The following is a 15,544-nucleotide window of genomic DNA, read 5'->3' on the forward strand; positions in this document are numbered from 1 at the left end:
TTTTTTTTTCAAACAGTGCAAATTACTAGGAATGGCATAAACAGGAAAATCAAAATAATTATCACTTCTAGTGGAGCTACTATTACAGCTTCCTAAAGGATATTAGTGCCCCCTCTTGGAAAGCGACAGTAGTAGACCCCTCAATTTCATTGTTGCATTCAACATGCATAATAACCATGTCTTCCACTCCCTTGCTATTTTTAGACAAATTAAACTTTTATCCCTTTACCAGCCATAATTTTTAACTTCTTCATGCACAAAGAATAATGGTAACTTGAAACAAATTTTGAACCTTAAATAAGACTATAACCGAGTAGAGAAAAGCAGGCCAGCTGAGAACTAAATAAGGACAATATGAATGCTAATGACATTTTATTTCTAGTGAGCAGCCTGGTTTTCAGATGTGTTTCGACAAAGATTCATTCTGCTTTCAAAAGAAAGCAAAAGATGATTAGGAACTTGAGATAGAACCTAAACATTTAAACAGGAGATAAGTGAACTGTTCTGTGATAATAAATTTTATAGGTTACATGTATGTGTAATTCCCAGTGGAGTAGGTATGTAGCTGTGCATGAAAACGTACAATTAAATTCATTTTCTTTCAGCTTTTTGGTGGTGTGGATTGAAAACAACAAAGTGCAGTAGAACTGTTCTGACACGTAATTACACAAATCTTTCAACCTAGTTATCCCAAATTGTACTTGTTAGCATTACATTAGCTGAAAAAGCCACAGCATCTGTTTCTGGGAGTTTCTGAATTCGTTCCAAAAAAAACGACAAATGTTATCTAGGTAGTTCTTTTACAGGTCCAGAATTAAATCTGTGCATTTATTTTATTTACTTCTGTAAAATAAAGCAGAGCACCTGCAGGAAGTATTGTGCAAGACAAGAATCAGCTTTTTTTTTTTACTTAGGAGTTATTAACTTTACCTGAAGTGTGTTTCAATTGCACCCTAAAGTCTTTTTCCCTTCGCCTGTGAATCAGACCTGTTGTTGAGAGCTCTCTTAGCCGCAGACTCCCTTAGTCCTCTCTCTTAGTGCAGAGTGAAACATCTCCACCGTGTGGTCAACTGCAAGAAAACTGAGATTTTTTTCTAAAAACAGCTAAATTCGTGTGTTGAGGGTCTGAGCCTTTTCACGGCTGCGTTGTCCCCTCTGGCCCTGGTGATGGGCAAGCTCGCCCATCCATCCATCCTTAAACAGAAGAAATATCCATTTTCTCTTTGACGAGGCATAGATGGAGAAACATAATCTGGAAAAATACTGAAGAAAGCATTCTGATGTACAAAGCCTCACAGTGACTGTTCAAACTGATTAGGAAATAATGATTTTCCCCCTTTCTGTTATTTTTTGCTAGCCCAACCACAAAGCCACTGCATCTCTCAAAATTAATTGCAAACAAAAAAATCAACCCTGAAGTGTAAACTGACTCCAAGAACAGGGAAAAGGTTCATCACTTCTTTCAAGTAAAAAAAAATTATGAACTAACTTGCCACATCTGCCTTGCTGTGTAACTGAGATCAATTTTAATAAGTCCCTTGGATGTCCTTTCACCCTGTTTTAAGCTGCTGTTAAGTGTTCTGTTTTGTAGAAATACCGTCAGTGGTCAGACATATTATTTTCTTGTCAGCAGCAGATGTGAGAGTCTAAGTTAAAGCTGTGTTTCTTTCACCAATTAGGGATAATTAAGGTAGAGGATGGGGATATGTTACTCATTATGCGATTGAGGAAAAAAGGAATTCAAGGAAAAAAATAATTCAGGCCTTTTTTTCCCCCTCTTTTTCTGGGCAGCCCTTAGGTATGGCAGTATAATCTAATACAACACCTGCTTGAAAGCTGGGCTATTCTTTCATTCTTTTCTCTTTTTTTTGCTGCTCCTCTTCAGAGTTACTGTCCCTTTTGCTCTCCCTCCTTATCAACACCAAACTGTGTTGAAAGCCATTCCTTTCTTTCATACACCTCTCTATGAATAAGTGTTTTTAGCAGAGAACTAAGAGGGAACTTTCTCATTAATAGTTTTATAGTGCAGGTTTTGGTTATCTTTATCTTAGATGAGACATTAGGAGCTATAGCAAGTCTCTTGCTAACACCATGGCTTTACAAACACCACTTTGTTGATGATTTTCCATACGGAATTTCCCTCCTTGTAACTCATGTCCATTAATTCCTGTTCTTTCGCTGTGTACCTCCAAGAAAAATCTACCTTGACATGAGTCAAGCTTTTTTTCAATTCAGTAAAATGTGCTTCAGTCTGTGCAAGTGAGTGACATGATTCATTGTTCCACTTCTATCTCAGATCATTGACCTCGGGGCTCTGCAACCTGTGACCTGGCTGCCACACCACGTCCATGCGGGTGCAGGAATAAAAGCATTTTGACAAGAATGTAGAAAATCCACTTTGCCATCCCCACAGCAGCCTTCTCCTTTCTATAAAGCAAATGATAGGTTTTTTTCAAACTGTCATTTTTCAACAGATTTTGAACCTTTTCTCTCAGCTTGCTAGATACCATATAATGCACAGGCATGCTGTTTTCTATGGTTAAGTATTTTACTTCCAGACAGGGATTCATATTTTTTTTTATGCTTTTCTATTTTTCAGAGACGTGCAGCTGACAATTTGAGGAGACATCACCAATACCAGGTACAGGCCTATGTTTATTCTTTGGGCAATTGTTTTTCTATGCCTTCAGAATGTCATCATGAGGAAAAAAACAAAAAAGGAAGAATTTCATGAGAAAGTGGAAAAGGAGAATAAAAGGAAAAAAATCCCATAAAATCTGTACTTATTTCATCTTAAACAAACAAGCTTAGTATTTTTGTTGTTCAAACAAAAGCATTTGAGAATATAATTGTCTTCTTTTTGGAAAAAAAGGCTATCTTCTAAATCAATAACATGCAACCCAGTATTTTTCCCATTGCAACATGGATTGCCTTTAAAAAAAGCAAATTCCCACCTGCCAGGAATCATCAGAACTTGCTCTTCATCTCTCCAGTTTTAGTCCCCCATAGACAACTTCCTTAATAACCCCTCTACTTATACCCCTGTAAGCAATTCTTTTTCATCCTTCCTTCTTCAGCTTCTACTTTTTTTTTTTTTTTTGATTATTATTTCACAATGAATAATTTTCAGCTTTATTTTCAATTTTTGTCATGTTAAAAGGGCTGTAAGTTAAACAAGGTGTGAGCTGTAGGCTTGGTAGTTAATGATTCCTGTATGAGAAGTAACTAGGTCAGCTGGGACTTTTTCAACCTGGAGAAGAGGCAGCTGTGGGAACTACAACAGGGATCTATAAAATCGTGAGGAAGGTAAACACAGAGCAGTGGTTTGTTATTTATCTGTAAACTGAATACCACACTTGTACCACACTGCATTAGTGAGGCTGTATAGGCAGCTTTTTTGCAGGAAGCACTTATTCTCCTCCAGCCCTCACTTGTGAGATTGTATCTAGAGCAGAATGGCACATCTGGGCCCAGCACTGCAAGAGAGATGTTAACAAACTGGAAGGGAACCAGCAAGGGGGGGCACTGTCATATAAGAATCTCAGATTTCAGCCTAGAGTAAGTAAGGGAGAATATAACTGCTGTCTTAAATAACATAGAGAGAAGGAGACAGATTTTTCTTTGAGGTACAGTGCAAAAGACAAAATGGACACAAGTTGAAGGAAGGGAAATTCTGTAAAGTAAGGAGAATTATCTTCACAGTGAGGGTAGTAAAGTATTGGAAAATGTTTCTCAGGGAGGCTGCAGCATCTTCACCCATGGAGATATATTGCACTTTAGTGGGCATGGCCCTGACATGACTCAGACAGCCTCCAGGTATCTCTTTCAACCTAAATAATTTCTAGGATTCTTAGAAGACAACAATGGAAACTACCAGAGCGAAGGTTAAAAATAAAACCCCAAATGAAATCTTATTCCTACTGTGGAACTAATTGGCAGAGGATTTCTGAATGCTGAAAGTTTACATTAGTTCAAAATGCATAAGAAAACCTGTCACAGCCAATTAAACCTAGAATTGTCATTTTTGTTCAGAGTCACTGCATCTCACAGCACAGGAGGCTTGAGAGAGAATAGATGGAAATAAAGTTGTACAGCCACACCATATTTGCTGTCCTCATGAGGCATCAGCAACTTCTTGCTGCCAGGCTTTGCTGGCAGGAGACATACCTTGGGTCAAACCCAACATATCCCTTCTCAGGATAATAAGTAGTCAAAAAGCAAAACAAATTTTCAAACAGAGCTAAGGTTTGGTATAGTTTTTGTCATGTTCCTAAAGCATGAAAAAGCCCAAGCAGAGCCTGTGAGTGTAGGTTTACTAATACGAAGAAAGCTAACACAATACTTTATATTTTTAGGAAGTTATGAGAAATCTGGTTAAAAGGTATGTTGCAGCAATGATAAGAGATGCCAAAACTGAGGAAGGATTAACGGAAGAAAATTTTAAGGTATGCATTTATTTTTTATGTTTATAGCTGTTTTAGTAATTTATTAAAATATTTTAAGACTGTGAAGCATATTTTTACACTCAGTTATTCAGGTTGCATATAACTTGCTTCCTAGAGCAAGATCTTCAACCTTGAAGATGCCAGGTGTGCCAACATGCGGACAGTAAAGTTTATTCCTGACCCAAACATAAGCCCTTTTTTGTTCCTTTTCTTTTTTTTATTTCAAAAGGAAAGTCAAATTAGCTTTGATGTTCTGACGTTTCATCTTTCTAACTTTTAGGAGTTAAAACAAGATATTTCCAGCTTTCGCTTTGAAGTCCTGGGTTTGTTAAAAGGAAGCAAGCTGTCTAATTTGCAAACTGCAAAGATGAGTAAAGACACTGCCTCTCTGTCAGAAAATGAAGAAAATAGCGAGAGCGAAGGAAACAAGAAAGGGAAGAAGAAACCCTTCAGCCTTTTTGACATAACAACAATGATTCACCCACGATCAGCCAATATTGCCTCTGAAGGACATAATGTAAGCAATGGCTCAGCAATGATGGTGTCAGAGCCCACTCAGGAGAAACAAAAGCGTGTGAACTTTGTAACAGACATAAAAAATTTTGGGTTGTTTCACAGACATCAATCAAAAACTAACTCTGTGGAGCAGAGTACAAACAAAATATACACCGTTTCTGAAGAAGTTTCCCGTCAACAGGCAGAAGAGCAATGTGAGAAAACTGATGAACTGGAAGAGGGAGAATTGATCGTGAACTGTGAATTAAACTTCCGAAATCCTGGCAAAAAACGCGTCTTAGCTGAGTCACAAAATACCAGCGAGACTTTGGATTCACAGGTAGAGGGAAGTATTTGTGCTTCAGAAACAGAGAAAATGGAGTTACAGAACTCAGAGCCTGCCACTCGGCAGGATCAGCTGGACAAGGCATTGGACATTAGCATTGACTCTGATGGGAAACAGGAAACAATTGTTCAGGGCGATTATGTGATAACAAGGTTGTGATGCTTACAGGAGGAAGCATTTACAAATATATATATTTTGCATAGTGCTTTTGGGGGGGAATGTTTTAAGAATTATATTAGCTAATGCAGAATTACACTTTATAGTACTCAACTGTGGCACATGATCTTGTAACATAGTAGTCAAGAGAAAGAAAATATGAGGACGTTCTGTTTTGTAGCCTGCTTTAGCTTTCACGATTTGTTTTACATTTTTTAATAAATGGAAGCATCTTGTATTCTTGTACTGTTGCAATAACCCACAGAAACTTTTTAGCTATCTTTTTCAATTACAACAAATGGAATTTCTCTCATATGATAATTGACTCCTATGATAAATATTTTTCTATGCAAATAAAAAGTAGCTTAAGAGACTTGTAAGTTTTATTTAACTTTGTAGGTTCTTAAAAGATTCTGTGCACCATAATAATCATATGTGGCTCCTGCCAGCATAACTCATGTCAATCTATTATAGTTATTTATTTAAATTGCTAGAACCTTGTGTCAAAATCTATACATAATCAGAAGATAAATTATATTCTTTTATTTATTGAAGGAATATGAATACCTGTAAATTATGAAAAATAGGTCTATTTGATTATTTAATTACAACTTGTCCCTCACAGCAAGAGGAGTACGACTGTCCTGATTCTATTGCTAGAAATGCATTTGCAAGGTTTGAAGACTGTAGAAATGTTTCTTATAGGAAAAGAAATATCTGTGGCTTACGAAAAATTGATGATGGATTACTCCCCAAGAATCCTTTATCACCACAGATACTGCTTCTTCAACCATTTCTTTTTCCTCATGTGGACAACCTATGCACTTTAATATTCAGCTGCTTATTAGCGTCTGCCTTCACAATACACCTGCATTTGCTAAGGGAAAGATACTTCAGGAATAAACAGGCATACAGTGATTCCCCTGAGTACTTGAATAAATATGGCAATTTGTTGAGAAGTTTTGAAAGGCACGCCTTAAGGGAGTTTCTTTGACAATTTTACAGTTTGGGGGAATCTGATTGGATGTTTTATAATAGATACCTAAATGTATAAAGAAAACCTAATAGTATTTTTCATAACTGATGAGTGACTTACTGTCTTAGTTAAAACCAGTATTTTTTAAATTAAACATTGTGGGGTTTTTTAAGTATTGGCTGGTGTCCTACATTATTAAAAATTTAATTTTACAACTGGCACCCCCAACACCCCCAACTTTCAACATCATTCTTTCCCCTCTGAATATACCACAAAAATGTTGTTATTTCATACTTAACTTCCCCAGCCCTGCCATTATAGATTTTGTAGCTCATATTAGGATGTATTAAGGAGCTTCCAGATGCATAGAGTACATTTACATTTCTGATGGAACCTATCCCATGTAGACCTGTAGGACCTGGCCTAAAGCCATGTCATTCTGGATCTAAATTGTCCTGGTACTGAACTGTGTCTTGGAAATGCAGGTAAACCCCTCTCATCTCAATATTTTAAGGTGAGTTTTCCAGCTCTACTTCACTCATATGCTATTCTCTCTGATCTCACATATTGAAAGTTTCCTTCCTCCACACCTGTTTGTGTCATGGCAGATACAGTTAAACTAAAATAGAAAATATGAGTCAAAATTGGAAAATAGTTTGTATAGCTTTGCAACAATGTGTTCAAATTATATTTGATTGGTTAGTTTCCATCTTGGCCTCTTGACTGCTCTGTAGACCCTCTCTCCTTCACGTCTCTCTCCTTGTCCACCATTAGATTGTAAGCTCCTTGGGGCAGGGCCTGCAGCTTTTCTGTCTGGAAAGCACCTGAATTATTACAAGTATAAAAAGAAATAAATAATAATAATGGTGGAACAACCTCATATCATTTGTATTAGGTCAACTCTTTTAGAGAGTTCTTTCTTGTACTGTAACATTTTTGCTAAAAATGCCATAAAGCTAATGTGTCACGTTGTCACAAAATTTTCCATATCCCAGTCGACAGTCCTTCACAACTGCTTTCAGGTTCACATTCTTCATCATGGTTTGTAATGCCTTCAGGTCCTAACCTTACTCCCTTTACACTAGCCAAATGCAAAATAGACAGTCCTTGCTCAAAAGAGCTTTCAACACAGTCCAGCCACATGGTTTCACTCCAGACAGAAAGTGCCTGAGCAGGGTATTTGTGTTTGTACTGCAAACATCGCCATTATCAGAACAAGTTAACTACAACAGGTCTAAGACTTCTGCATATTATTCTGGCATCATAAGAGCCTGTATCTCCTGTGCATGAAGTTCCCAACACAGTGAAACAATGTGAAATATCAACCACACCAGCACATCATGACCCCACTGTGCTGGGCATCAGTGTAAGTCATGGAGCGGATACAAGACAGAGCAGCAAAGGCAGTGCAGGTGGGCAGGATACTAAAACACAGTGTATTGCATAGCAACAGGTGGTCAGTCTCTTGGTGCCTTTTTTTTTTTTTTTCCTTACATCTAAATACCGAAACATAGGTCTATTAAATAAAACATACTTAAAATCAACATTTGTTCCAATTTTATGTTATTCTCAGGCAACAAAGCTTGACACTTACCTTAGCTTCCTTACAGGAATAAAACACAGAAAAAAGACACAAAGATATTATTATATGTTCCTCTTAAATTCTATAAGTATATTGCAAGCTATAACACTCCATTTATTCTCAAAACCTCAGATGAATATTTTGTCATATTCTGAGAAGCAGCATGAAAGAGAAAAGAAGTAAATCACGCTTAAATATTGCGAAGAGGCAATGAACTTTTGAATACAGTTCAAAACATTTTGTATCGAGTATTCTTCTGGGAATATAGAGGTACAAGTTAAACTACAGCATAATCCATCTTCATTTTAAAGTGTCTCAAGAGATTGCAAAAGTTCAGTGAGTAGCGTAACCTCACAAAAATAATAGTACTGGTAAATGGTAATAGTAAATAATAGTGCTGGTAATGATGGTGGTAGTATGCAGTAGTACTAGTAAATGTACATGTAACAATTGCAATACTATGTATTTACCCCTGGGAAAGGGGAACTCCCCAGCTCTAATCCCTCCTCTAAGTTTGCCTGTTTTCCACGTCAGGCAACCATTTGATAACACTAGTAAACTATCCTTGGGCATATCTGTCTTCTAACATAGGGACTCTAATCTCTGTTGAGGAAAAACTTGCTTCCTGGTGCCTAAAATCTTTCACTAGCTGAAGTTTTGATTATGGACACTACATTCACTGGAGCATGAGCAGATTGGAGATCTTTTGAGACAGTTTATGTCTAAGTAGTTGGATATACTCCAAAATAAATTGTTGCAGTTAAGGATGTATTTCAATCCACCAGATACGAAAAGGAGTTGAACTCATTTAACTACACAAAATCAAGTTCAGTAACCACTGCTTTAGTACTTGAGAAGTTGCCCTATTTGTATAATTGTAAAAAATGAAGCAGAGGTCGTTTCTCATTAATATCAAAACAACTAAAAGTTTCAACCTTCAACCGTCATGAATTTAGAACTGTAAGAGGATTTAGTAATGCAATTTTATCACAGGTTCATCCTACACATAATTCTCTTCCTAAATTAATCAAACCCTCTGCTGTTGTTAAATACAGCTGTGAAATATTTATACACATTAATCATTTCAATTGTTTATATTTATACTTTTGGGTAGCCACTATCTTTTAACTATGTAATTTTTTTTCTGACTACTGTTTGTTCAGCCTTGGGTTTCTTTGGGTGTCATCTAAACAAGTTATGCTTTTTTCATTTCAATTAAACTTTCTCCTCTCTTTAGTTGACTACCACAGCCACAGCCAAGTGCTGAGTGACAGTAGATGTTGCACTGCTCATTACTACTGTGGCCTTTTCATTCTGGCCTTTAGTTCTTTGTAACCTGTGGTACCACATTGGTACACTCAAGGCCCAATGCAGCTTTCAATTTCAGGCGTTTAACATCAGAATAATTGTCTTTGATAGAGAAGCTTGTCTCTACTGTACATTTAAGAGGGAATTTATTTCATTATCTATGACTAGAAACCTGATAGTTGAAATGAATACCAGGTCAGCATGGTGCTTTTTCAGTATATTTTCTCTCACTTTTCTTCTTTAACAATGCAGTTGAGGATGTCCTTGTTAAAAAAGAAGTCTCTTTATGGCAACATAATCAGTGTTGCACTTTAAGAGTATGAGAACTGTGCTTGCAGTGGAGACAGAGGAAATGTTCAAGATGTAAACCAGGTGTTTCCAGAAAGGCTGGTTCCAGTCTGAAGCTTACTAAGAGAACTTCACACATGCAGATCTCATGGCAAACTCTTCCACTGCATGGAATCAAGAGTTAATTCATATAAGCTGGCATACTTGACTCAATGGAACTGAAAAAGCCGGAATAGCACCATCTATATTTGTTTTGTATGCTCAGCTTTTAAATTCACAATAAAATTATTCCATAAATGTTTAAACAGGCAATAAAAGTCCATGGTTAGTGAGCAAGATAAAATAATGTTTTAGGAATCCCTGTGTTTCAATTTCACAGGTTAGTAAAAATACTTTTTTTCCTGCAATAGCAAATCTTTGTGGATTGAAATACGTTTTTTCCTGAACTCCAGTCCCCATTTTAAAGAGAAGAGAATAAAACAAAACCCTACAACCCCAAGCAAAAAACCCTAGAGATTTTTCTGTTTTTAGAGATTCATGAGGTTTTCTAGTATAATTAATACCTTGAGAACATCTGAAAGCATTGATCTAACCTTTAATAAATTCAATGGACAACATAGACTGCCTTTAAATGCAGCCAAGTGAGAATGTCAGCTGCAAAGTAACTCATTCTGGTTAATGATTTATGCTGTTAGCATACAAAAGGGAGTTTACAAGATGGGTGATGCATACCTCATCATTTTCTGAAAGTGTCAACTTGTCTCCAACACAATGAGCATTCAAACACATCCAGAGAAACTCAAAGTCCTACATAGCTGTTTATTTGTGCAATAATTTTTATTCCTTTTTTTTTTTCTGCTTATCTTCCCTTACACTTTGTTTTTACAGAGAATGTGTAACTCCCTAATAAAAATAAATAACTTGCATTTTTCTGCTACCTGCTTCTAAAAGTAGACACCAAGACCAAATAATGCAAGATTTTATGTTGCTTTTGACCTTCTGTCCGTAGGATTAAAAGATAGTTTACTAAGGAATACTAGAAATACTTTTACTTGGATTAAATACATGTGGTACTCAGATATATTGTTCAGCCATATCCAATACCTGAATGCAGCTAGAAAAGCATGGAAGTCATCTTTCTCTATGACTACTTTAACAGGATCCAGTTCTACATCAAGAAAAAGCAGAGAAAAGAAAATTGAAAGAGATCTATTTTTATGAAATTAGTTAGAGTAGCAAATATCATCATTCTTAGTTCACTTTTGTTAAGTAAAATTAGAGGGACCTTTTTTACATTTTTTTTTTTAATTATTCATTTGCTTTTGTGCATTGCTTTGCAAGACACCCAGAATTTTATTAATTTTTAAGAATTTCATTAACTGAGAGACTGTAAATCAGGAGATTACGAGAGACCTCATCTGAGGACTGGTTCTACTGATTTTTTTTTTTTTTACAGGATTGTAACTTCCCAAGATCTAAGTACTCTCTGATCATTTCCCAAGTGAATTTATTGTCCTTGAATGATGCAGCTCTGATCTGAAATCAAATCCACATGGAGGAAGCATTGGGATTTCAGCCACAGAGAAATGTGCTGTGCTGATTTTAAGAGTCTATAATAATGATTTGTTTACCAAATCATAGACTATGGTTTAGAGCCTCTGACAGTCACATCTAAACAATAGTAACAATAACAGAAAAAATATAAAAGCACAATATATGTGAGAAAGTATCTCAGTATTTAAGCCTGTCTAAAACACAGCAACCCAAAACATAAGTCCAAACACCCTGAGTTTTAGGAAGTCAAACTCTAACCCAAATCTGGCTCATATTTCCCCAGAGAAATGAATACTGAGAAAGTTTATTCATTAAGGACCATGTATGGTGGGGAAAGAGCACTTCATTTTGTAAGCTACTTTTTTTTTTTTTTGCTTGTTTATTTGTTTTCTATTTCTGCAGAACATGAATAACTTCTGAAAACTTAGATATTCCCACACACTCACACACTGGAGCTGATGAAGAGAGAACCAGATGTATGATACTGAGCCAAGATTTACCCAGAATGGCCAAGAGAAGTAAGTGATGAAAGACCAAATAAAAGCAATTATAAACCTGAAATGAGCTGTTGGCACTGCAAAAGACAAAATGCTTCACAATAAACTAGAAAAGAAATAATTTCCATGGAAAATCTATTTCCCACAAAAAGACAATATTAAAATGCCATTTAAAGTATTTTCATTAGTCAACTTCTGCAATCTCACCTGGGATTTTCTTGTTGATCCTCTGCAATGTTGTCACCAGTTCCAAGGGAACACAACACTATTCACTTACGTGCTGGTTCTGTCAAAATCACAGAATGAACTAGGCTGGAAAAGACCTTTGCAATTGTAAAGTCCAATCTATGACCTAATTTTATACCTCCTCATCAACTAAACCATGGCACTGAGTGACATATCCAGTCTTTTTTTAAGCACATCCAGGGACAGTGATTCCACCACCTCCCTGGGCAGATGATGCCATTGCCAAGTCATGCTTTCAATGAAGAATTTTTTCTGACCTTTTTTTGGATCTTGAAACATTCTCCAGCTGCTTGTAGAATAAATTATCCACCTCCTCATCCTGGCTAGGTGGTCTACAGCAGACTCCCAGCAGGATGTCAACCCTCCCCTTGATTCTTATCCAAAGGCACTCAACTATATCATCATTAGTCTCAATTTCCATGGCATCAAGAGCCTCCCTAATATAAAGAGCCACGGTTCCGCCTCTTTTCCCTTTGCTGTCTCTTCTGAAGAGCTTGTAGCCATAGAGGGCAGTGCTCCAGTTACGTAAGTCATCCCACCACATTTCTGTGATGGTGACTATGCCATAGCTTTGGTGTTTCACCTTGGCTTCCAGCTCCTCTTGTTTGTTACCCATGCTGTGTGCATTCATGTACATGTACTTCAAGTGGGCTGCTGATTGCACCCCTGACTCTGGCTTAACACCCTTGGGCTTCTTTCTGGAAAGCCTAGATGCTTATCCTTCCACTTTTGAACCTAGTTTAAAGCCTATCAATGAGTCCCGCCATTCATAGGCTAGAATCCTTTTTCCCTAAACAGACAGAAGGAGCCCATCTGGCTCCAGTGGGCCAGGTGCTGTCCCTTGCTCGAAGAACCCAAAATTCTGCTGATGGCATTGGTCCTTAAGCCACTTGTCGATAATGAGGGTTTGCCTGTTCCTTTCATCATTTGTCCCTGCCACTGAAGGGGCTGAGCAGAACACTACCTCTGCTCCTGCCCCATCAACCACTTGATTGAGAGCCCTGAAGTACCTTTAAATTGCCCTGGAGCTCTTCTTTTCAACCTCATCGCTGCCAGCCTGGAGTATTATCAGTGTGTAATAATCAGAGGGCTGAATCAGCTTTGGGAGTCTCCCAGTGATATCCCATACCCTAGCCCCAGGGAGGCAGCAGACCTCCCTGTGGGATGGGTCTGGTTGACATACAGGACCCTCAGCTCTCCTCATAAGGGAGTCTCCTACTAAAACTACTCTTTTTTTTTAATGCCAGAAGTAGTGATCTGTCTGACAGATGAAGTGTAATTGGGAGACTCACTGGACAGAATATTTTTCTTCTATGTCATCTGGCTGACCCTCTGGATCCAAAGCCTCATACCTATTCTGAATTACCCCCTGGGAAAGTGATAGGGATCAGGAGGAATTTTTATTAATTCCCTAGGTAGGAACACATCTCCACTCCCTTTCATCTACTAAGTGTCCTCCTTCTGCCAGGTAGTAGGAGGCATGGGAGTCCTCTGACTCCTGGTGGGCTTCTCTCAGGCATGGAAGGGTGAAACTCCACCAGTCTATTTCCCTTTCACTTTCCCTAATACTCCTTAGTCTTTCTATTTCCTCCTTAGGCTTGGCCACCAGACAGAGCAGATCATTCACCTGTTTGCAACTCATGCAAGTGTCTTTTCCACCATCCCCTGTTACTACTGGCAGCCTCAAACATTCCCTACAGGAAGTGGCCTGAGGAAGCCCTGCCCTAGACCCGAATGGCTGATAAGAGAAAGGTAAGCACCTACCCAGCTACCTGTTAATTGCACCTGTGATGGCCAGAGAAAGCTCCTCCCTAAACCTAAATGGCTGAAAACAGCCAATTTAGCAAGGCTTTGACCATTTCCCTGAACTTCATGTCATGCTATTTTATTGTTTTCCTTCCTGTGCAAGATTTGATCATACATTTCATTTGTTAGTTTTCTTTGCCTGTCCTTTCCTTTGACTTGGGGATTTCAGTAAGTATAATTTTGGCAAATTTCAGCTATTTTCAATGCACCTAATTTACTCTAAATAAATTTGGTTTTGGTGGTGCCACGCCCAGATTTTCTGCGTTCCTTGCAACTGTGTTTTACTTGATAATATCTCCTTTCCAGTGCATATGTGACAGATTCTTCTCTGTGTTCAAAATTTAATTTCCTTTCCTGAAAGGAAATCCTACATTTCCTGAAAAGAAAATAAAATGCAAACACTATAAGCAAATATGCAGAAAAGTTTGATCCATTTCCCTGTGCTTCATATTAACCAATTATCTCTCCTTAGTTTCATTTCATATTCAGATTGTTTAATATTTACCAAATAATTCTTTCACATTAATTTCTATATCTACATCTGTATTTTTTCCCAGATTTTTAGGGATTTCAAAGGGAATAATTTTGGCAAGTTCTGATTCTCTTCACTGCTCCTCATTTCATCTCAGTACATTTGGGTGTAGTCATGCCATTTCAAATTTTCTTTTTTTTTTTCAGTTTCATTTTGGACTGACCATGTCTCCTGTCCAGAGTGTTTGTTCAACTCTGTCCTCCAATTTCAATATTTATTCCCTTTCCTGAAAGGGGATGAAATCTTGTGATTCCAATGAGGATCAAATGGGCAAGCTTCAGTCCATATTCCTGCACTTCATGTCATCCCATTCTCTTTTCTTGTTTTCACTTCCAATTAGGTTTTTTCTTTATTTGTTTGTTTGGTTTTTTTAAGTTTCTTTTATTCTGCTTCTCTTCTGTCTCTTTGTTTCCCTTTTTTCCCCAGATTTTTGGGATTTCAATGGGTACAATTTTGGCACGTTTTGGCCTTTCTGACTCCTTCTCATTTAATCTCAGTTCATTTGGTTATTGCCATTATTTTTCCAAATATTTGGTGTTGTTGCATTGGCTTTTTTTTCAGGATGTGGTCTTTCCAGATGTTTTGTTACACTTTGTTCTCTGATTTTATTATTTCCTCCTTCCAAAGCCTTATTTTTTTTGCATTTACCATTTTAAAATTATTAATAATTTATTATTATTGTTATTATTAATAATAATAATAATGATTTATTCTATTGTTTCTTATGTCCTTTTCTTGATTTTTTTCCATGATACAGAGATTTTACTGGGAACAATTTTGTCGAGTTTCGGTCATTTTCACAGCATTTTCTTTGCCTTGCTCTAGTGTCTGGTAATGTGGCTTTTACTGTACACTTAGATTTAGGGATATGTTTTGAGTTAGGGTTTTGAAGACCACAAATCCCAGATCTCCAGGGATACTGCAACTGCAAAGTTTTGCCGTGAGGGTCATTGCAGTTTCCCAGCATTGCTCCCTGCACGCCTTTCTGCTTGGCACCAGGCTGAAAGTTATTTCTGTATTTCTACCTAGGGTTAGCTTAGGGTTAGGGTTCAGGAAACTGCAAAGCCCAGTGCTCCAGGTATGATAGAACTACAAAAGGCATGCAAAGGGGAGCACTTCATGTCATCTCATTACAGCTGATTACAATGATTGCATTTTAAGTTTTCCTTTTTTTAAATTTACTTAATTTCATTATATGTCCCCCCCAGTCAGTTTATTTCACTTTGGTTTCTGACTTTGAGATTTTATTTTTAAAGGGATTTCTTCTTTTCATGAAAGGAAATGAAATCTCATGATTTCAATGAGGATTAATT

At 37.3% G+C, this 15,544-nt stretch overlaps 1 protein-coding gene across 3 annotated transcripts in view; it reads left to right on the forward strand.

Moving 5' to 3' along the window:
* The window catches only part of TRPC4 (transient receptor potential cation channel subfamily C member 4), a 128,072-nt gene extending 120,162 nt beyond the window's left edge, over positions 1-7,910 (forward strand). The window contains exons 9-11 of one of the 3 annotated variants that reach the window (XM_015643538.3): positions 2,600-2,641; positions 4,356-4,445; positions 4,726-5,445. In XM_015643538.3, coding sequence (XP_015499024.1) covers positions 2,600-2,641; positions 4,356-4,445; positions 4,726-5,445 — 852 coding nt within the window. Of the gene's footprint in view, positions 1-2,599; positions 2,642-4,355; positions 4,446-4,725 lie in introns of all 3 variants that reach the window. The other 2 variants (XM_015643546.3, XM_033515057.1) reach the window with 2 other exon arrangements.
* The last annotated feature ends 7,634 nt before the right edge of the window (positions 7,911-15,544 follow it).

This window comes from Parus major, chromosome 1 (assembly GCF_001522545.3).
Source record: "Parus major isolate Abel chromosome 1, Parus_major1.1, whole genome shotgun sequence".
Taxonomy (NCBI): Eukaryota; Metazoa; Chordata; class Aves; order Passeriformes; family Paridae; genus Parus; species Parus major.